We start from the raw sequence: 17,051 nt of genomic DNA on the forward strand, positions 1-17,051 counted from the left end.
CTTTTTATACATAAACTAAAAATAGCAAATATATTTTCACACTAGTTCAACTGTTAACATGCACCAAATTATTAGGCTTGTGCAGATAAATTAAAAAGGGAAATGGAGTTGTACGGCTGTCCACCCCAGTTTCCTGAGGAGGAGGAGGAAGATGATGAAGTTCCAGCCAAGAAAGAGGAGGAAGTGATAATTAAAGACAAAGCCAAAGGCAAAAAGGTAAATTATTATACTTATATTATACTTATATTATTAACAACTGATTACTTCATGAGCATTGGACATCTGCTCACAAGAAATAAAGGCAATGAAGAAGGGCCATTTTCCAAGAGCCCATTATATAACAGTTGTTAGTGATTCAATAAGTGACACTTTGTTTATATAGACAAACTTTTGACAGCTATCCATAAGATTTTACCGTTACACACTTAGATTGTATTAATCATGTCAAGTGAGGTTGCAAAGTGTGCTATGGCATTAACACCAAAACTACTACTACACACAGTACCCCTATTAGTTTATCAGTTTGTGTGTATGTGTGTTTTATTCAAAGACTGATAAATGGATATCTTGCCTTTATCAACTTATTTATAGAGCCCCATTTATCATATGGCAGGCGACTGCTGCTTCTAAATTAGCGGCTATAATCCTCACATGTGCAAGCTTGCACCACAAGAGCTTTAAGGCTTTCTCTGCAGCTTGCATAGTACAACAGGGTGAGGTCTAGATAATGCATTAGGTATATAAGAATTGCTATTTCTTTCATGTAATTGGCAAGAGTCCATCAGCTAGTGACGTATGGGATATACAATCCTACCAGGAGGGGCAAAGTTTCCCAAACCTCAAAATGCCTATAAATACACCTCTCACCACACCCACAATTCAGTTTTTACAAACTTTGCCTCCTATGGAGGTGGTGAAGTAAGTCTGTGCTTAGATTCTACGTTGATATGCGCTTCTCGGCATTTTGAAGCCCGATTCCTCTCAGAGTACAGTGAATGTCAGAGGGATGTGAAGGGAGTATCACCTATTGAATGCAATGGTTTTCCTCACGGGAAATCTATTTCATAGGTTCTCTGTTATCAGTTGTAGAGATTCATCTCCTACCTCCCTTATTCAGATCGACGATATACTCTCATATTCCATTACCGCTACTGATAACTGTTTCAGTACTGGTTTGGCTATCTGCTATATGTGGGTGGGTGTCTTTTGGTAAGTATGTTTTCATTATTTATGACACTCTCAGCTATGGTTTGGAACTTTATGTATTAATATAAAGTTCTAAATATATGTATTGTACTTATATTTGCCATGAGTCATGTTTATGTATATTTCCTTTTGCAGACTGTCAGTTTCATATTTGGGAAAAGCACATTTAGGAAAATATTTTTTCTTACCTGTGGTATATTTTTTTTTCTATTGACTGTTTTCTCTTTATATTTTGCGGGCAAAATTAGGCTTGCAAGGGCGCAAAATGCCGAAGTTTATTGCGTCATTCTAGGCACGAGAATTTTTTGGCGCCAAGTTATGTCTGATAACGCAAATTCATCATTTCCGGCGTCTTAGTTGACGCCGAGTTCCTTGGTCAAGGTTGCATTGTCATTGACGCAAGTGTCATTTTTGGATGTTATTAGCGCCAAAAAAATTTCAGTTACATTGTGCATCATACTTGCCGCCAAATAATTTTATTATTTAAAACCTCATTCCTATGTGCCTCTTGCCTTTTTCTATGTTAGAGGGCTATTCTGTTTGCATTTTTTTCCCATTCCTGAAACTGCCATATAAGGAAATTGATAATTTTGCTTTATATGTAGTTTTTTCTCTTACATTTGCAAGATGTCTCAATCTAATCCTGTCTCAGAAACCACTGTTGGAACCCTGCTGCCAGATAACAGTTCTACCAAAGCTAAGTGCATTTGTTGTAAATTTGTGGAGATTATATCTCCAGCTGTGGTATGTAATAATTGTCATGATAAGCTTTTACATGCAGAAAATGTGTCCATCAGTAATAGTACTATGTCTGTTGTTGTTTAACATCTAATGTACAGGCTATACCTGTGAATATAAAAGATTTTATTGCTGATGCGATTCAGAAGGCTTTGTCTGCCATCCCGCCTTCTAATAAACGTAAAAGGTCTTTTAAAACTTCTCATAAAATTGTTGACATTTCTAATGACCGATAACATACTGAATTATCCTCATCTGACAAGGATCTATCTGATTCAGAAGATGCTTCCTCAGATATTGACCCTGACAAATCTACTTAATTATTTAAAATGGAGTATATTCGTTCCTTGTTAAAAGAAGTTTTAATTACATTGGATATTGAGGAAACTAGTCCTCTTGATATTAAAACTAGTAAACGTTTAAATTCTGTTTATAAATCTCCTGTGGTTACTCCAGAGGTTTTTCCATTTCCTGATGCTATTTCTGATATGATTTCTAAGGAATGGAATAGGCCTGGTACTTCTTTTATTCCTCCTTCAAGGTTTAAAAAATCGTATTCTTTGCCAGCAGTTAGATTGGAGTTTTGGGAAACGATCCTCAAAGTTGATGGGGCTATTTCTACTCTTGCTAAACATACTACTATTCCTATGGAAGATAGTACTTCTTTTAAAGACCCTTTAGATAGGAAACTTGAATCTTATCTAAGGAAAGCTTATTTTTATTCTGGTCATCTCCCCAGGCCTGCCATTTCTATGGCTGATGTTGCAGTTGCATCAACTTTTTGGTTGGAAAGTTTAGCACAACAGTAAACGGATCCTATTTTGTCTAGCATTGTTTGCTTGCTTCAACATGCTAATCATTTTATTTGCGATGCCATTTTTGATATCAAAATTGATGTTAAATCTATATCTTTAGCTATTTTAGCTAGAAGAGCTTTGTGGCTTAAATATTGGAATGCTAGCATGGTATCTAAGTCTAGATTACTATCTCTTTCTCTCCAAGGTAATAAGTTATTTGGTTCTCAGTTGGATTCAATTATTTCAACTGTCACTGGTGGGAAGGGAGTTTTTTTGCCTCAGGATAAAAGACCTAAGGGTAAATCTAATGCTTCTAACCGCTTTCGTTCCTTTTCGACAAAATAAGAAACCGAAACCTAATCCTTCCCCCAAAGAATCTGGTTCCAATTGGAAACCTTTTTCAAGTTAGAGTAAATCCAAACCGTTTAATAAACCAAAGCCAGCCCCCAAGTCTGCATGAAGGTGCGGCTCTCATTCCAGCTCAGCTGGTAAGGGGCAGATTAAGATTCTTCCAAAACATTTGGGTGGATTCTGTCCAAAATCATTGGACTCAGAGTATTGTCTCTCAAGGGTACCGAATAGGATTCAGAGTAAAACCTTCTGTGAGAAGGTTTTTTCTCTCACGCATCCCAGTAAATCCAGTAAAGGCTCAAGCTTTTCTGAAGTGTGTTTCAGACCTGGAGCTTTCAGGGATAATCATACCAGTTCCGTTTCAGGAACAGGGTCTGGGGTTTTATTCTAATCTATTCATTGTCCCAAAGAAAGAAAATTCTTTCAGGCCATTTCTGGATCTGAAAATTTTGAATAGTTATGTAAGAGTGCCAACTTTCAAAATGGTGACTATAAGGACTATTCTGCCTTTTGTTCAGCAAGGGCATTATATGTCCACAATAGACTTACATGATGCATATCTTCATATTCTGAATCATCCAGACCATTATCAGTTTCTGATATTCTCTTTTCTAGACAAGCATTACCAATTTGTTGCTGCTCCGTTTGGCCTAGCGACAGCTCCAGGAATCTTTTTGAAGGTCCTCGGTGCCCTACTCTCTGTAATCAGAGAACCGGAGTATTGCGGTATTTCCCTATTTGGACGATATCTTGGTACTAGCTCAGTCTTTACATTCTGCAGAATCTCACACGAATCAACTAGTGTTTCTTCAAAGACATGGCTGGAGGATCAATTTACCAAAAAGCTCTTTGATTCCTCAGACAAAGGTCACCTTTTTAGGTTTCCAGATAGATTCAGTGTCCATGACTCTAACACACAAAAGATGATTTAAATTGGTTTCAGCTTGTCGGAACCTTCAGTCTCAGTCATTCCTTTCAGTGACTATGTGCATGGAAGTTTTAGGTCTCATGACTGCAGCATTGGACGCTATCCCCTTTGCTAGTTTTCATATGAGACCTCTCCAGCTTTGTATGCTGAAACAATGGTGCAGGGATTATACAAAGATATCACAATTAATATCCTTAAATCTCAATGTTCAACTCTCTCTGACTTGGTGGTTAGATCACCATCGTATAATTCAAGGGGCCTCTTTTGTTCGTCCAACCTGGACTCTGATTACAACAGATGCAAGTCTTTCAGGTTGGTGAGCTGTCTGGGGATCTCTGACAGCACAAGGGGTTTGGAAACCTCAAGAGGCGAGGTTACCAATCAATATTTTAGAACTCTGTGCTATTTTCAGGGCTCTTCAGGTGTGGCCTCTGTTGAAGAGAGAACCGTTCATTTGTTTTCAGACAGACAATATTACAACTGTGGCATATGTCAATCATCAGGGTGAGACTCACAGTCCCCAAGCCATGAAAGAAGTATCTTGGATACTTGCTTGGGCGGAATCCAGTTCCTGTCTAATTTCTGCGGTTCATATCCCAGGTATAGACAATTGGGAAGCGGATTATCTCAGCCGTCAGACTTTATATCCGGGGGAAGTGGTCGCTCCATCCAGATGTGTTTTCTCAGATTGTTCAGATGTGGGGTCTTCCAGAAATAGATCTGATAGCTCCCCATCTAAACAAGAAACTTCCCAGGTACCTGTCCATGTTCAGGGATCCTCAGGCGGAAGCAGTGGATGCGTTAGCAGTTCCTTGGTTTTACCAACCTGTTTATATCTTCCCGCCTCTAGTTCTTTTTTCAAAAGTGATTTCCAAAATCATCATTGAACAATCGTTTGTGTTGCTGGTAGCTCCAGCATGGCCTCACAGGTTTTGGTATACGGATCTTGTTCGGATGTCCAGCTGCCAACCTTGGCCACTTCCATTAAGGCTAGACCTTCTTTCTCAAAGTCCGTTTTTCCATCAGGATCTCAAATCATTAAATTTGAAGGTATGGAAATTGAACGCCTAGTGCTTAGTCATAGAGGTTTCTCTGACTCAGTGATTAATACTATAACTTGGGTGTAAGAGAGGCGCTGTGTAAACAGCTGAGAGAACCAACAATAGCTAAAAGAGTTTAAATAAAAATATCTCAATATGTATAATACAGACTTAGTCTGTTTAGTGATTAATACTATGTTACAGGCTCGTAAATCTGTTTCTAGGAAGATTTTTTATCGAGTTTGGAAGACTTATATTTCATGGTGTTCTTCTCATAAATTCTCCTGGAATTCTTTTAGAATTCCTAGAATTTTACAGTTTCTTCAAGGTGGTTTGGATAAAGGTTTGTCTGCAAGTTCCTTGAAGGGACAAATCTCTGCTCTTTCTGTTTTATTTCACAGAAAGATTGCTAAGCTTCTTGATATTCACTATTTTGTACAGGCTTTGGTCAGTATCAAGCCTGTCATTAAATCAATCTCTCCTCCTTGGAGTCTTAATTTGGTTTTGAAGGCCTTACAGGCTCCTCCTTTTGAGTCTATGCATTCTTTGGACATTAAACTACTTTCGTGGAAAATGTTGTTGTTCCTTTTGGCCATCTCTTCTGCTAGAAGAGTTTCTGAATTATCTGCTCTTTCTTGTAAATCTCCTTTTCTGATTTTCCTTCAGGATAAGGCAGTTTTGCGGACTTCATTTAAATTCTTACCTAGGGTTGTGAATTCCAACAACATTAATAGAGAAATTGTTGTCCCTTCTTTGTGTCCTAATCCTAAGAATTCTTTGAAAAAATCCTTGCATTCTTTGGATGTGGTAAGAGCTTTTAAATATTATGTTGAAGCTACTAAAGATTTCAGGAAGACTTCTAGTCTATTTGTTATCTTTTCTGGTTCTAGGAAAGGTCAGAAGGCTTCTACCATTTCCTTGGCATCTTGGTTAAAGCTTTTGATTAATCAGGCTTATTTGAAATCGGGTCAGGCCCTTCCTCAGAGAATTGCAGCTCATTCTACTAGATCAGTCTCCACGTTGTGGGCTTTTAAGAATGAAGTTTCAGTTGATCAGATTTGCAAAGCAGCAACTTGGTCTACTTTGCATACATTTACTAAATTCTGCCATTTTGATGTATTTGCTTCTTCGGAAGCAGTTTTTGGTAGAAAAGTTCTTCAGGCAGCTGTTTCAGTTTGATTCCTCTGCTTATGTTTTAATTTCTTTTCTTTCATTTGAGAAACTTTTTTTTTTTGGTTGTGGATTTAATTTTCTCAGCGGAAAATGGCTGTTATTATTTTATCCCTCCCTCTCTAGTGACTCTTGTGTGGAGTTCCACATCTTGGGTATTTCTATCCCATACGTCACTAGCTCATGGACTCTTGCCAATTACATGAAAGAAAACATCATTTATGTAAGAACTTACATGATAAATTTCTTTCATATTGGCAAGAGTCCATGAGACCCACCCTTTTTATGGTGGTTATGATTTTTTTGTATAAAGCACAATTATTTCCAAATTCCTTTGTTGATGCTTTTTACTCCTTTCTTTATCACCCCACTACTTGGCTATTCGTTAAACTGAATTGTGGGTATGGTGAGGGGTGTATATATAGGCATTTTGAGGTTTGGGAAACTTTGCCCCTCCTGGTAGGATTGTGTATCCCATACGTCACTAGCTCATGGACTCTTGCCAATATGAGAGAAATGAATTTATCAGGTAAGTTCTTACATAAATTATGTTTTCTTTTCTGTAAGTGGAAAATGCTTATGTCCCTAGATAAGGTTGACAATGATGACTTGAGGCCATAACAAGTTATAAGCTTCATGAACGTAAAGATTTGTTAAATGTGTTTGTTTATGATAATTAGAAAAGGCAGAAGGTTGGCGAGTTGGATGATAAATGATAGATCTTGGGAAAAGATTTTCAAATTCGTTTTTTTGGAAAACAAATTTCTTTGTGCCTTGTGATTTCTTTTTCATGAAAGAGTAAAGCAGCAGCAAAAACTGGTTCGTCAAAATATCAATGGGGAATCATGAAGTCTCTTGGCCTCTCAGATGAAGACATAGTACCATTTTCAGAAGCAGAGCACTGGCTTGACTATTTCCCTCCCCTTGCTGTTGAAGACCTCAAGGGCATGGGGTTAAAGGTAAACTAATCCTTACATTACTGTTGCCTTTGACACGGTTGACCACCCAATTTTTCTCCTAAACCTCTAAACTTTTGGCATCTCTGTCCATCCCATCACTTACAGATGGTATATATCTTAGGGCTCTATACCTCTTTATTGTTCACTAGATGGTCTTGATTTTTTAATCTGTAATGGTACCACTTAAGATGTTAGTGCTTTAAAAATATATAATTATTATTATTATAATAGCACCGTGGTTTTGATGCCGTTTAAATGTTTGAGATTTTAAGCAGCACAAATTTTGTTTTGTTTTTGTCCTTTTCTAAGCTTAGCCCATGTGTGTTAATTTTAGGTGGACTGGCGGCGCTCGTTTATCACTACTGATGTTAACCCTTTTTATGACTCCTTCGTAAAGTGGCAGTTTTTAACTTTGAAAGAACGAAACAAAATTAAGTTTGGGAAACGGTAAGATTTAGGTTTAGATAGTTGCTAATAAATGCTACAATTATTTTCTCTCTTCTTTGCTTTCTTATTTAGCTCTTTATTGTTGTCATAACACTTCATGTATGTAACTGAAGGGCACTTTAGTGACTATCTTTAAAAATCTGTTTTATGATTTAAATTCTATGCTTCTAAACAGAAAGATACTGCATAAAATATCAGCAGAGTTCAAATGTAAATAATTCATACTGTTCCTTACAATTTAGTTCTTACTTTTAGCTGGCAGCGTAATTCTTTCTGTGTGGTACAAAAGATTTGGTCATACATCTTTTAATATAGGGTTAAGATGAAATATTTTTGAAATAGCGCCATTAATTAGATCTGTGTTGTAAGTAATGGTTGTAATTGAATCTTGTTTTTTTTTTTTTTTTTATTCTGTGATTTTCCAATTTACTAATACGTTTTTTTTTACTAGTATACCTTGAAATTATAATAAGTGATTTACAACGTTATAATTTATTTTCTTTTTTAAGACACGATGAGTCCATGGATCATCTTAATTACTAATGGGATATTCACCTCCTGGTCAGCAGGAGGAGGCAATGAGCAACACAGCAGAGCTGTTAAATAGCTCCTCCCTTCCCTCCCACTCCAGTCATTCTCTTTGCCTAAGTTAGTGATAGGAAGAGGAAAAGTGAGGTGTTAGATTAGGTTCTTCTATCAAGAGTTTATTATTTTAAAAGTAGTGCCAGAGAGTGTCTTTGTTCTAGGGTGTAGCCGTAGTCCATATCAGTCTCTACAGGAGTGCTTTGGTGGCTTTAGAGCAATGGGAACTTGTGGGACATTAATCTCACTGCGCCTCCCATGATTTACTTGCTGATCTTATCCTTTAGTCTGAGAGATGCATTGACTCAGCATTTTTTATATCCTCAGGTCGATGTGAGGGACAGGACCTCTCAAACCTGAGAGCTGCCTTACTGCCAGGCAGGAGTCAGGTTAAGTGCTACCTTTAATTTCTGGGGAAAAGGACTCAGAATTTTTCAATAAAAAAGCACACATTTCATCATAAAGGGCTTTTTTTGAGAGGATAAGTTCTTTATGTGGGGACATTATACCTTTATTTAATATGGGAAAGGTTTCTGAGCAGTGTATTGGACCAGGGCACTGGGGCTGGAGGAAGTTAAATATTTAACTGAATTGCAGGGCAATCGTAATTTAACTGTATTAGAGATGGCTCCGGTGGTTTCACAGGAATTGATGTTTAGTCGGTTAGGTCACGCCGACGATGGGCGGTCCTTCCGTTTTTGGCTCCATTCCGTAGCTCAAGTCAGGGATAGTGCGCTCATTGGATTGACCGGTCTGTGCTAGTGTCATGAGGAGAATTCATGCATTTCTAGTGCAGACAGTGTTTTTTTCTGGAAATCAGTTGCCTCAATTGTTAGTCATAATGGCAGAGTGAAGAAGGGGACACAAAAAGTCAGTTTTAGACCTTGACGATCTTTGGTCAGGTAGGAGCACTTCAGCTTAGTGCTGAGGTGCAGAGGATATTTGTTTTTTAATTTATCTGTAAAAGGAGAACGTTAACAAAACTGTCATTTTCAGCAAGAAATAAAATAACTGTTTAAAATTTAAAGAGACAGTAACGATTTTTTATAAGTGTTTTGCACAAATTAATTTAATATTTTTTATTGGTTATTTTTTAAATTGTGTATAAACATGGACCAAGGAGACTTGCAAGATGTCACCTGTGCTTTATGTTTTGACGCTAATGTGGAACCACCAATCCCTTTCTGTCCTTCATGTATTCAAAGGACTTTAAGTTATAGGGATAAAATGTTTTCTGAGCCAGTCTCCTCTAAGGCAGATGTTGTCCAATGTTGAAGGTCAATTTATGCCGCAGCTTTCTCCACAAACGTTCCAAATTTTACAGCCCTCACAAGCAGTGCCCTGCGCTTCCGCTATAGTCCCTTCAGGGATTTCATTACAAGACATAGCTTCTCTTATGTCTTCAACTATTTCTGATGCTCTGTCTGCTTTTCCAATGTTGCAGGGTAAACGTAAGGTAGAAGGAGCTGTTTCTACATTGGCTAAGAGAACTACTATTCCCATAGAGGATAGTTGTGCTTTCAAAGATCCAATGGATAAGAAGTTAGAGGGGTTACTCAAGAAGATTTATGTACACCAGGGTCTGCAGTGGCAACCGACTGTGGTCACTAGTGCGGCAGCATATTGGTTTGATGCTCTGTATGAGGCCCTCAGGATTGAGACTTCTTTGGATGAGATCCAAGATAGGATAAAAGCTCTTAAGCTAACTAATGCCTTTATTTCGGATGCTTCCCTTCAAGTTATCAAATTGGGAGCTAAAATATTTTAGCCCGCAGAGCCTTATGGTTAAAGCCTTGGTCTGCGGTTGTGTCTTCCAAGTCTAAACTTCTAGCTATTCCTTACAAGGGGAAGACTTTTTTCAGACCTGATCTGAAGGAGATTATTTCAGATATCACAGGAGGTAAGGGTCATCTGCCACAAGACAAGAGAAATAAACAAAGAGGATGACAAAGCAAGTAGTCTAAGCCTACATGGAGACCCAGCCAGTCTTGGAACAAAGGAAAGCAGTCCAAGAAGCCGGTTATTGATTCCAAGGCAGCATGAAGGGCATGCCCCCGATCCAGGATCGGATCTGGTAGGGGGCAGACTTTCCTTGTTCGTTCAAGCCTGGGTTCGGGATATCCAGGATCCTTGGGCAATAGAAATAGTGTCTCAAGGATACAAACTGGAGTTCAAGGTTTTTCCTCCCAGAGGCAGATTTCTACTTTCAAGATTATCTGCAGACCAGACAAAGAGAGAGGCATTCTTACATTGTGTAAGAGACCTCTCCACTCTGGGAGTGATTGTTCCTGTTCCAATTCAGGAACAGGGACTGGGGTTTTATTCCAATCTGTTCGCAGGTTCCCAAAAAAGAGGGAACCTTTAGACCTATTCTAGACCTCAAGAGTCTAAACAAGTTTCTCAGGGTACCATCCGTCAAGATGGAAACAATTTGTTCCATTCTTCCATTGATCCAGGAAGGTCAATTTATGACAACAGTGCATTTAAAGGACGCATATCTACATGTTCCCATTCACAAGGATCATCACAAGTTCTTAAGGTTTGCTTTTCTTGACAAACACTACCAGTTTGTGGCTCTTCCTTTCGGTCTTGCCACAGCCCCCAGAATCTTCACAAAGGTTCTGGGATCTCTGTTGGGGGTACTTCGATCAAAAGGCATTGCAGTGGCGCATTATTTGGACGATATTCTAATTCAGGCACCATCCTTTCAGCTAGCAAGATCACACACAGACTTGGTGTTGTCCTTCCTAAGATCACACGGCTGGAAGGTAAATTTAGAAAAGAGTTCCTTAGTTCCAGACACAAGGGTAACTTTTCTAGGAACCATAATAGACTCTCTGTCCATGAAGATTTTTCTGACGGAGGTCAGGAAATTAAAGATTGTCGATACTTGTCTAGCCCTTCAGTCCACTCTTCGGCCATCAGTGGCTCAATGCATGGAGTTAATCGGGTTGATGGTGGCAGCAATGTATATCATCCCGTTTGCTCGCTTCCATCTCAGAGCTCTGCAGTTGAACATGCTGAGACAGTGGAACGGAGATTGTTCGGACTTGTCTCCTCGTCTTCTTCTGGAGCAGGAGACAAGGGACTCCCTACAATGGTGGTTGTCTCTGGATCATCTCTCCCAGGGAACATGCTTTTGCAGACCTTCTTGGGTGATTGTGACAACAGATGCCAGCCTTCTAGGGTGGGGAGCAGTCTTGGGCTCTCTAAGGGCTCAGGGAATATGGACTCAGAGTCTACGTTACCCATAAACATTCTGGAACTAAGAGCGATCTACAATGCTCTTCTGGCCTGGCCCCTGTTAGCCTCGGCACAGTTTCAGGTTCCAGTCGGACAACATAACGTCAGTGGCCTACATCAATCATCAGGGGGGAACGTGGAGTTCCTTGGCGATGAGAGAGGTATCCAAAATAATTCAATGGGCGGAGGCCCATTCTTGCTGTGACATCTCTACCACCTTGGAGACTTACATTGAGGAAAGACCTTCTGATTCAGGGGCCCTTCCTCCACCCAAATCTAGTTTCTCTGAAGCTGACTGCTTGGAGATTGAATACTTAATTTTATCCAAGCGGGGATTTTCTGACTCGGTCATAGAGACCATGATTCAGGCTCGTAAGCCGGTAACTAGAAGGATTTACCATAAGATTTGGCGTAAATATCTCTATTGGTGTGAATCCAAGGGCTACTCAAGGATTAGCGTTAGGATTCCTAGAATTTTGTCTTTTCTCCAAGAAGGTTTGGAGAAGGGTTTATCAACGAGTTCCCTAAAGGGTCAGATCTCGGCTTTATTTCTTTCTTTTACAAGATATGACGAGTCCACGGATTTCATCCTTACTTGTGGGATTAAACCTCCTGCTAGCAGGAAGTGGCAAAGAGCACCACAGCAGAGCTGTATATATAGCTCCTTCCTTCCCCTCCTCCCCCAGTCATTCTCTTTGTCTGTGTTAGTGATAGGAAGAGGTAAAGTGAGGTGTTAGTTTAGATTCTTCAATCAAGAGTTTTTTATTTTTAAATGGTGCCGGTGTGTACTATTTTTCTATAGGGCAGCATCTCGAGTAATAGTCTTTCAGGCTATGGGAAGTGGTGGAGTTTTAGCTTCACTGCGCCTCCCTTGCTTGTGCTGCTTTATGTGTATGGTCTTAGAGAGTACTAACTAAGACACTTCTACCTTCACAGGACCTCAGGAGGAAGAGTGGACCTCTTGACACTGTGAGATTGTCATGCTGTTCCTCAGTCTTTCTTCTTCTGGGACATGATATATAACTCAGAATAGACTGTATACTTCCATATTGGTTATGTGGGACCTTATGTAGCTTTATCCCTCCGTGTTAGAGGTGATTAAGTTATGAGGCATCAAACCACTACCTGGCTTAAGTGTGCAGCCCAGAATACTGTGTTGATAATGCGGGATGTCATGGGGAATGAATGTTGTTGCCTATCCCTGCTTTAACATATGTATTGAACTTGCAGCGTGTATTTATATTAATGAAGCCGACAGAGGTACTTTGTCCTCACTTCCCATGGGTCTATTTTATTACATGGCCGGCAGGGAGGCTTTTTCATTTTACTTCGCTGCTATACTTGTTTATCCTTTGACTCCCAACGGCTTCTGTTAGTGTCTAGATTAACCGACAGGGAGGTTTGTTTTATTACAATGCAGTGTGTTGTCCATACGGCTTCTGGTACAAGATGAAGCCGACTGGGAGATTTCTGTATTGTTTGTGACTTCTGTGTGTAATACGGGAATTCTTTATTACCATGAGGTTCTCTCGCTGTGTAAACTATGTGCTTTGAGATTTAGCTAATACGCCCACGATGGGCGGAGCTTCTGTGCGCGCCAGCTTCGCGCGCCTTTTTTCAATATGATGAAGGTACCATGATAAAACAATGTGCTAGAGAGGATCGCAGTGCCTCCTCGGCTGTGTTTCACAAAAAGAAATACAGCTGAAGGGTCTTCGTGCCGTTTAGGGTATTTTCCTGTTTGAGGTCACAACTAAACACGAGTGGTCTCCGACGGCTCGCTTGTCAAAATATATGCGGCCAGGGAGGTTTGTCGGATACGCCCACGAAAGGGTGGAGTTTCGTTATGCGCCATAGTTGAACGGTCCTTATGTGTCAAAACACGAGTCCCTCATTATGTTAGGCATGCTGATCCTTACTGTTTGAATATTCGGAGGTGCAGCTGCTATCTTTAGGTTGAGCAGTGGGTTTATATTGTCAATTGCACAACTATCCCATACACTTTGGCCTTTATACGAAGGGAACACTTTCAGTTGGTAATGTTCCCCTGATGTTGTGTGAAATACTTTCCGGTATGGTTATTATAAGCAACATTCTGATGGAAAGAAGGCTGTGTGCCAGTTTATATCATGTAACGCAACCCTGAATTTCTGTGACATACATCTTTTAACTATCTAGGTCCACTGTAATGTACCCCATAAAGGTTCTGTGGTCCTGTGGCCAGATCAAGGGTAATGCTTTTGTTCCTAGCTGCAGCTGTACAAGTTTTTTTATTTCTGCAGCTCATATAGAGGAATATTGTTATTCTGTTTACCTTTTAAAGTGACAGTAGCATACTTTCCTGATAACATTTTTTTTTATTGTGATTCTCCGTCGCCGGCAGGAGCTGTTCGGAGTATGGTGTTACCGGTCAATGCCTTCTGTAATAATCTACACGGGATGCCCAAATGCATTTTTGACCCACAGGCAGTGCTCTGCGGTTCACAGCTTAGACTTTGCTTTTGATATCGTAGCAATGTCTATTTGCTGCGGCATTGATGTTGTTATTGGCTGGTTTCTGCATGACAGAAATAACACTTTCTTTTAATATTTAAAGAAATAGTAATATTTTGCTGTAAAAAGTTTTATTAAGAGATTTGCAGCTGTTTTTTTGTTTGATCCGTCAGCATTTGTGGCATAGGATGGTGCTACTCTCTTGAGAATGAGTTTTCTTTAAGAGTTTCAGAGTTAATAAAGTCTTGTTCTGTGTGCATTATTCCACAGATTTCAGATGCTTTCTTTGAAAGTTCATCCTTCTGACGGAGGCCCGGTTGAGCGTACTCAGCCACTAGGTTAATTTGAGAATTAAAGGAATTGTGTTGGTTCCTATGGTCAAGTTTGTTTTTCTTTTTTGAACCTATTCCTTCCTCTGCGATTGCTGTTGGGGAGTTGGTTAACTAATGGCCACATATTTTTCTCTATGTTTACAATGACTGTTTTCCTTAGCCGTATCAGCTAAGAGGTTAGACGTCTTTCCTTAGGTACAGAGTGGTTTCGATCACTACGTGAATGTTCCTACCCTCGGAGGATAGTCCTAATGGGTTGCACTTTCTTATGGGTCACACTCCAAGGCTTATACTTTTAACTTTTTGTGTGCTTCTGCCGTTCCTTGTGTGGCGGCATATCGTTTCCCTAGACATTAGAAATAGTGTTTCAGGGATGACCACCTGGAATTCAGGTATTCTTCCCCCAGAGGAAGGTACCTTCTTTCTCGATTGTCTGTAGACCAGATGAAGAGAGAGGCGTTCTTACGCTGCGTGAGAGACCTACTCTTCTTGGGAGTATTTTGTTCGATTCCAATTTAGGAAAGGTGACTGGGATTTATTCAAATCTGTTTGTGATTCCCAACACAGAGGGAATTTTCAGACCTATTTTAGATCTCAAGAATCTAAACAAGTTTCTCAGAGTTCCATCATTCAAGATGGAAACTATTCGGCCAGTTATAGTGGCCTGATGGTTAGCTTACCTATCTAGCAAGTGGAAGTTTGCAGGTTGAAACCAGCTGCAGCTATTTGCACCTTGTAGGTGTACTAACATGCTGTTTAATACCATTCTTCCATTGATCCAGGAGGGTCAATTATGACTACCATGGATCTAAAAGGATGCATATCTTCATGTTTTCACAAAGGTTCTGGGGTCGCTGCTAGCGGTTCTGAGACTGCGGGGCATTGCCGTGGCGCCTTATCTGGACGATATTATGATCCAGGCGTCATCTTACCATCTAACAAAGTCTCATACTGTAAAAGATATAGATCCCAGAGGGGGATCTAATAGAGGAGCGCTCTCTAAAAAAATAAGTAATAACAAATGGATATGGAATAATATACTAACCAAATATGTGACAATAATGTGACAATACAAAATTGCTGTAAACCAAGAAATCAGTATGGTGATTGATAAGCAGATCAAAATCAAAAGTTAAAATGAAACAAAGCGTTCATATGTAGAAACTTGCTTGTTTTCCAATGCAGTTAAAAAATCCTCTGCAAACGGTTGAAGTGATCCTCTGCAGGCAGTGAACGTGATTCGTTCAGGCAGCTCCTCTTAACCCGGTGGAAGGTAGTTCTATGAGAATAAAATAAGAAGAGGGCGCCTCATAGTGTAATATGGCCTTTATAGTCAGGTATTTTATAATGGTAAAAAGAGGCTTACCAGAGATTGTGTCACTGTACTATGACCAGTGCTATCAGACGGACTAGCAAAGTCTCATACTGTTATGGTTCTGTCCTTTCTGAGGACTCGCATCTAGAAAAGAGTTCATTATTTCCACAGACAAAGGTTCCCTTCTTGGGAACTCTAATAGATTCCATATCTATGAAAAATTTTCCTGACGGAGGTCAGAACGTTAGAGATTCTGAATACATGCCAAGCTCTTCAGTCCAATCCTCGGCCATCAGTGGCTCAGTGCATGGAGGTAATTGGATTGATGGTGGGGGAAATGGACATCATTCTGTTTGCTCGTTTTCATCTCAGACCAGTACAACTGAGCATGCTCAGGCAGTGGTATGGAGATTATGTAAATTTGTCTCCTCAGATAGATCTGGATCAGGAGACAAGAGACTCTCTCTTCTTTGGTGGTTGTCGCCTGACAACGGACGCCAGCCTACTAGGCTGGGGTGCAGTCTGGAATTCCCTGAAGGCTCAGGGTGTGTGGGCTCAGCCAGAATCTCTTCTTCCAATCAATATTCTGGAATTAAGAGCAATATTCAATGCGCTTCAGGCGTGGCCTCAATTGGCTTCGGCCAAATACATCCGCTTTCAGTCTGACAACATCACGATTGTGGCTTACATCAATCATCAGAGAGGAACAAGGAGTTCCTTAGTGATGACAGAAGTATCAAAGATTATTTGGTGGGCGGAAGCTCACTCTTGTTATCTGTCAGCAATCTACATCCCAGGAGTGGACAACTGGAAAGCGGACTTTTTAAGCAGACAGACGTTTCATCCGGGGGAGTGGGAACTCCATCCGGAGGTCTTTACCACTCTGATCCTCAGATGGGGCAGACCAGAATTGGATCTGATGGCGTCTCGTCAGAATGCCAAGCTTCCAAGATACGGATCCAGGTCAAGGGATTCTCAGGCCGAACTGATAGATGCCTTGGCAGTGCCTTGGTCGTTCACCTAGTTTATGTGTTTTCACTGTTTGCAATCCTTCCCCGGGTGATTGCTCGGATCAAACAGGAGAGGGCTTCAGTAATTCTAATCGCGCCTGCGTGGCCTTGCAGGACTTGGTATGCCGATCTAGTGGACATGTCCTCTCTGCCGCCGTGGAAGCTTCCATTGAGGCAGGACCTTCTCATTCAGGGACCCTTCCATCATCTGAATCTAGTTTCTCTGCAGCTGACTGCTTGGAGATTGAACGCTTGATTTTATGTAAGCGGGGGTTCTCTGATTCGGTCCTTGATACTTTGATTCAGGCACGTAAGCCTGTTACTAGAAAGATCTACCGTAAGATATGGCGTAAATATCTTCATTGGTGCGAATCCAAGGGTTACTCATGGAGTAGAGTTAGGATTCCCAGGATTCTGTCTTTTCTCCAAGAACGATTAGA

General features: G+C 40.2%; 1 protein-coding gene across 1 annotated transcript in view; it reads left to right on the plus strand.

Moving 5' to 3' along the window:
- Window positions 1-17,051, plus strand: part of LARS1 (leucyl-tRNA synthetase 1) — a 321,337-nt gene that overhangs the window by 35,741 nt on the left and 268,545 nt on the right. The window contains exons 5-7 of the mRNA XM_053719280.1: window positions 76-216; window positions 7,028-7,189; window positions 7,524-7,636. Of these exons, the coding sequence (XP_053575255.1) occupies window positions 76-216; window positions 7,028-7,189; window positions 7,524-7,636 (416 nt within the window). The remainder of the gene's footprint in view (window positions 1-75; window positions 217-7,027; window positions 7,190-7,523; window positions 7,637-17,051) is intronic.

The sequence above is a fragment of the Bombina bombina genome, chromosome 6 (assembly GCF_027579735.1).
Source record: "Bombina bombina isolate aBomBom1 chromosome 6, aBomBom1.pri, whole genome shotgun sequence".
NCBI classification, from domain to species: Eukaryota; Metazoa; Chordata; class Amphibia; order Anura; family Bombinatoridae; genus Bombina; species Bombina bombina.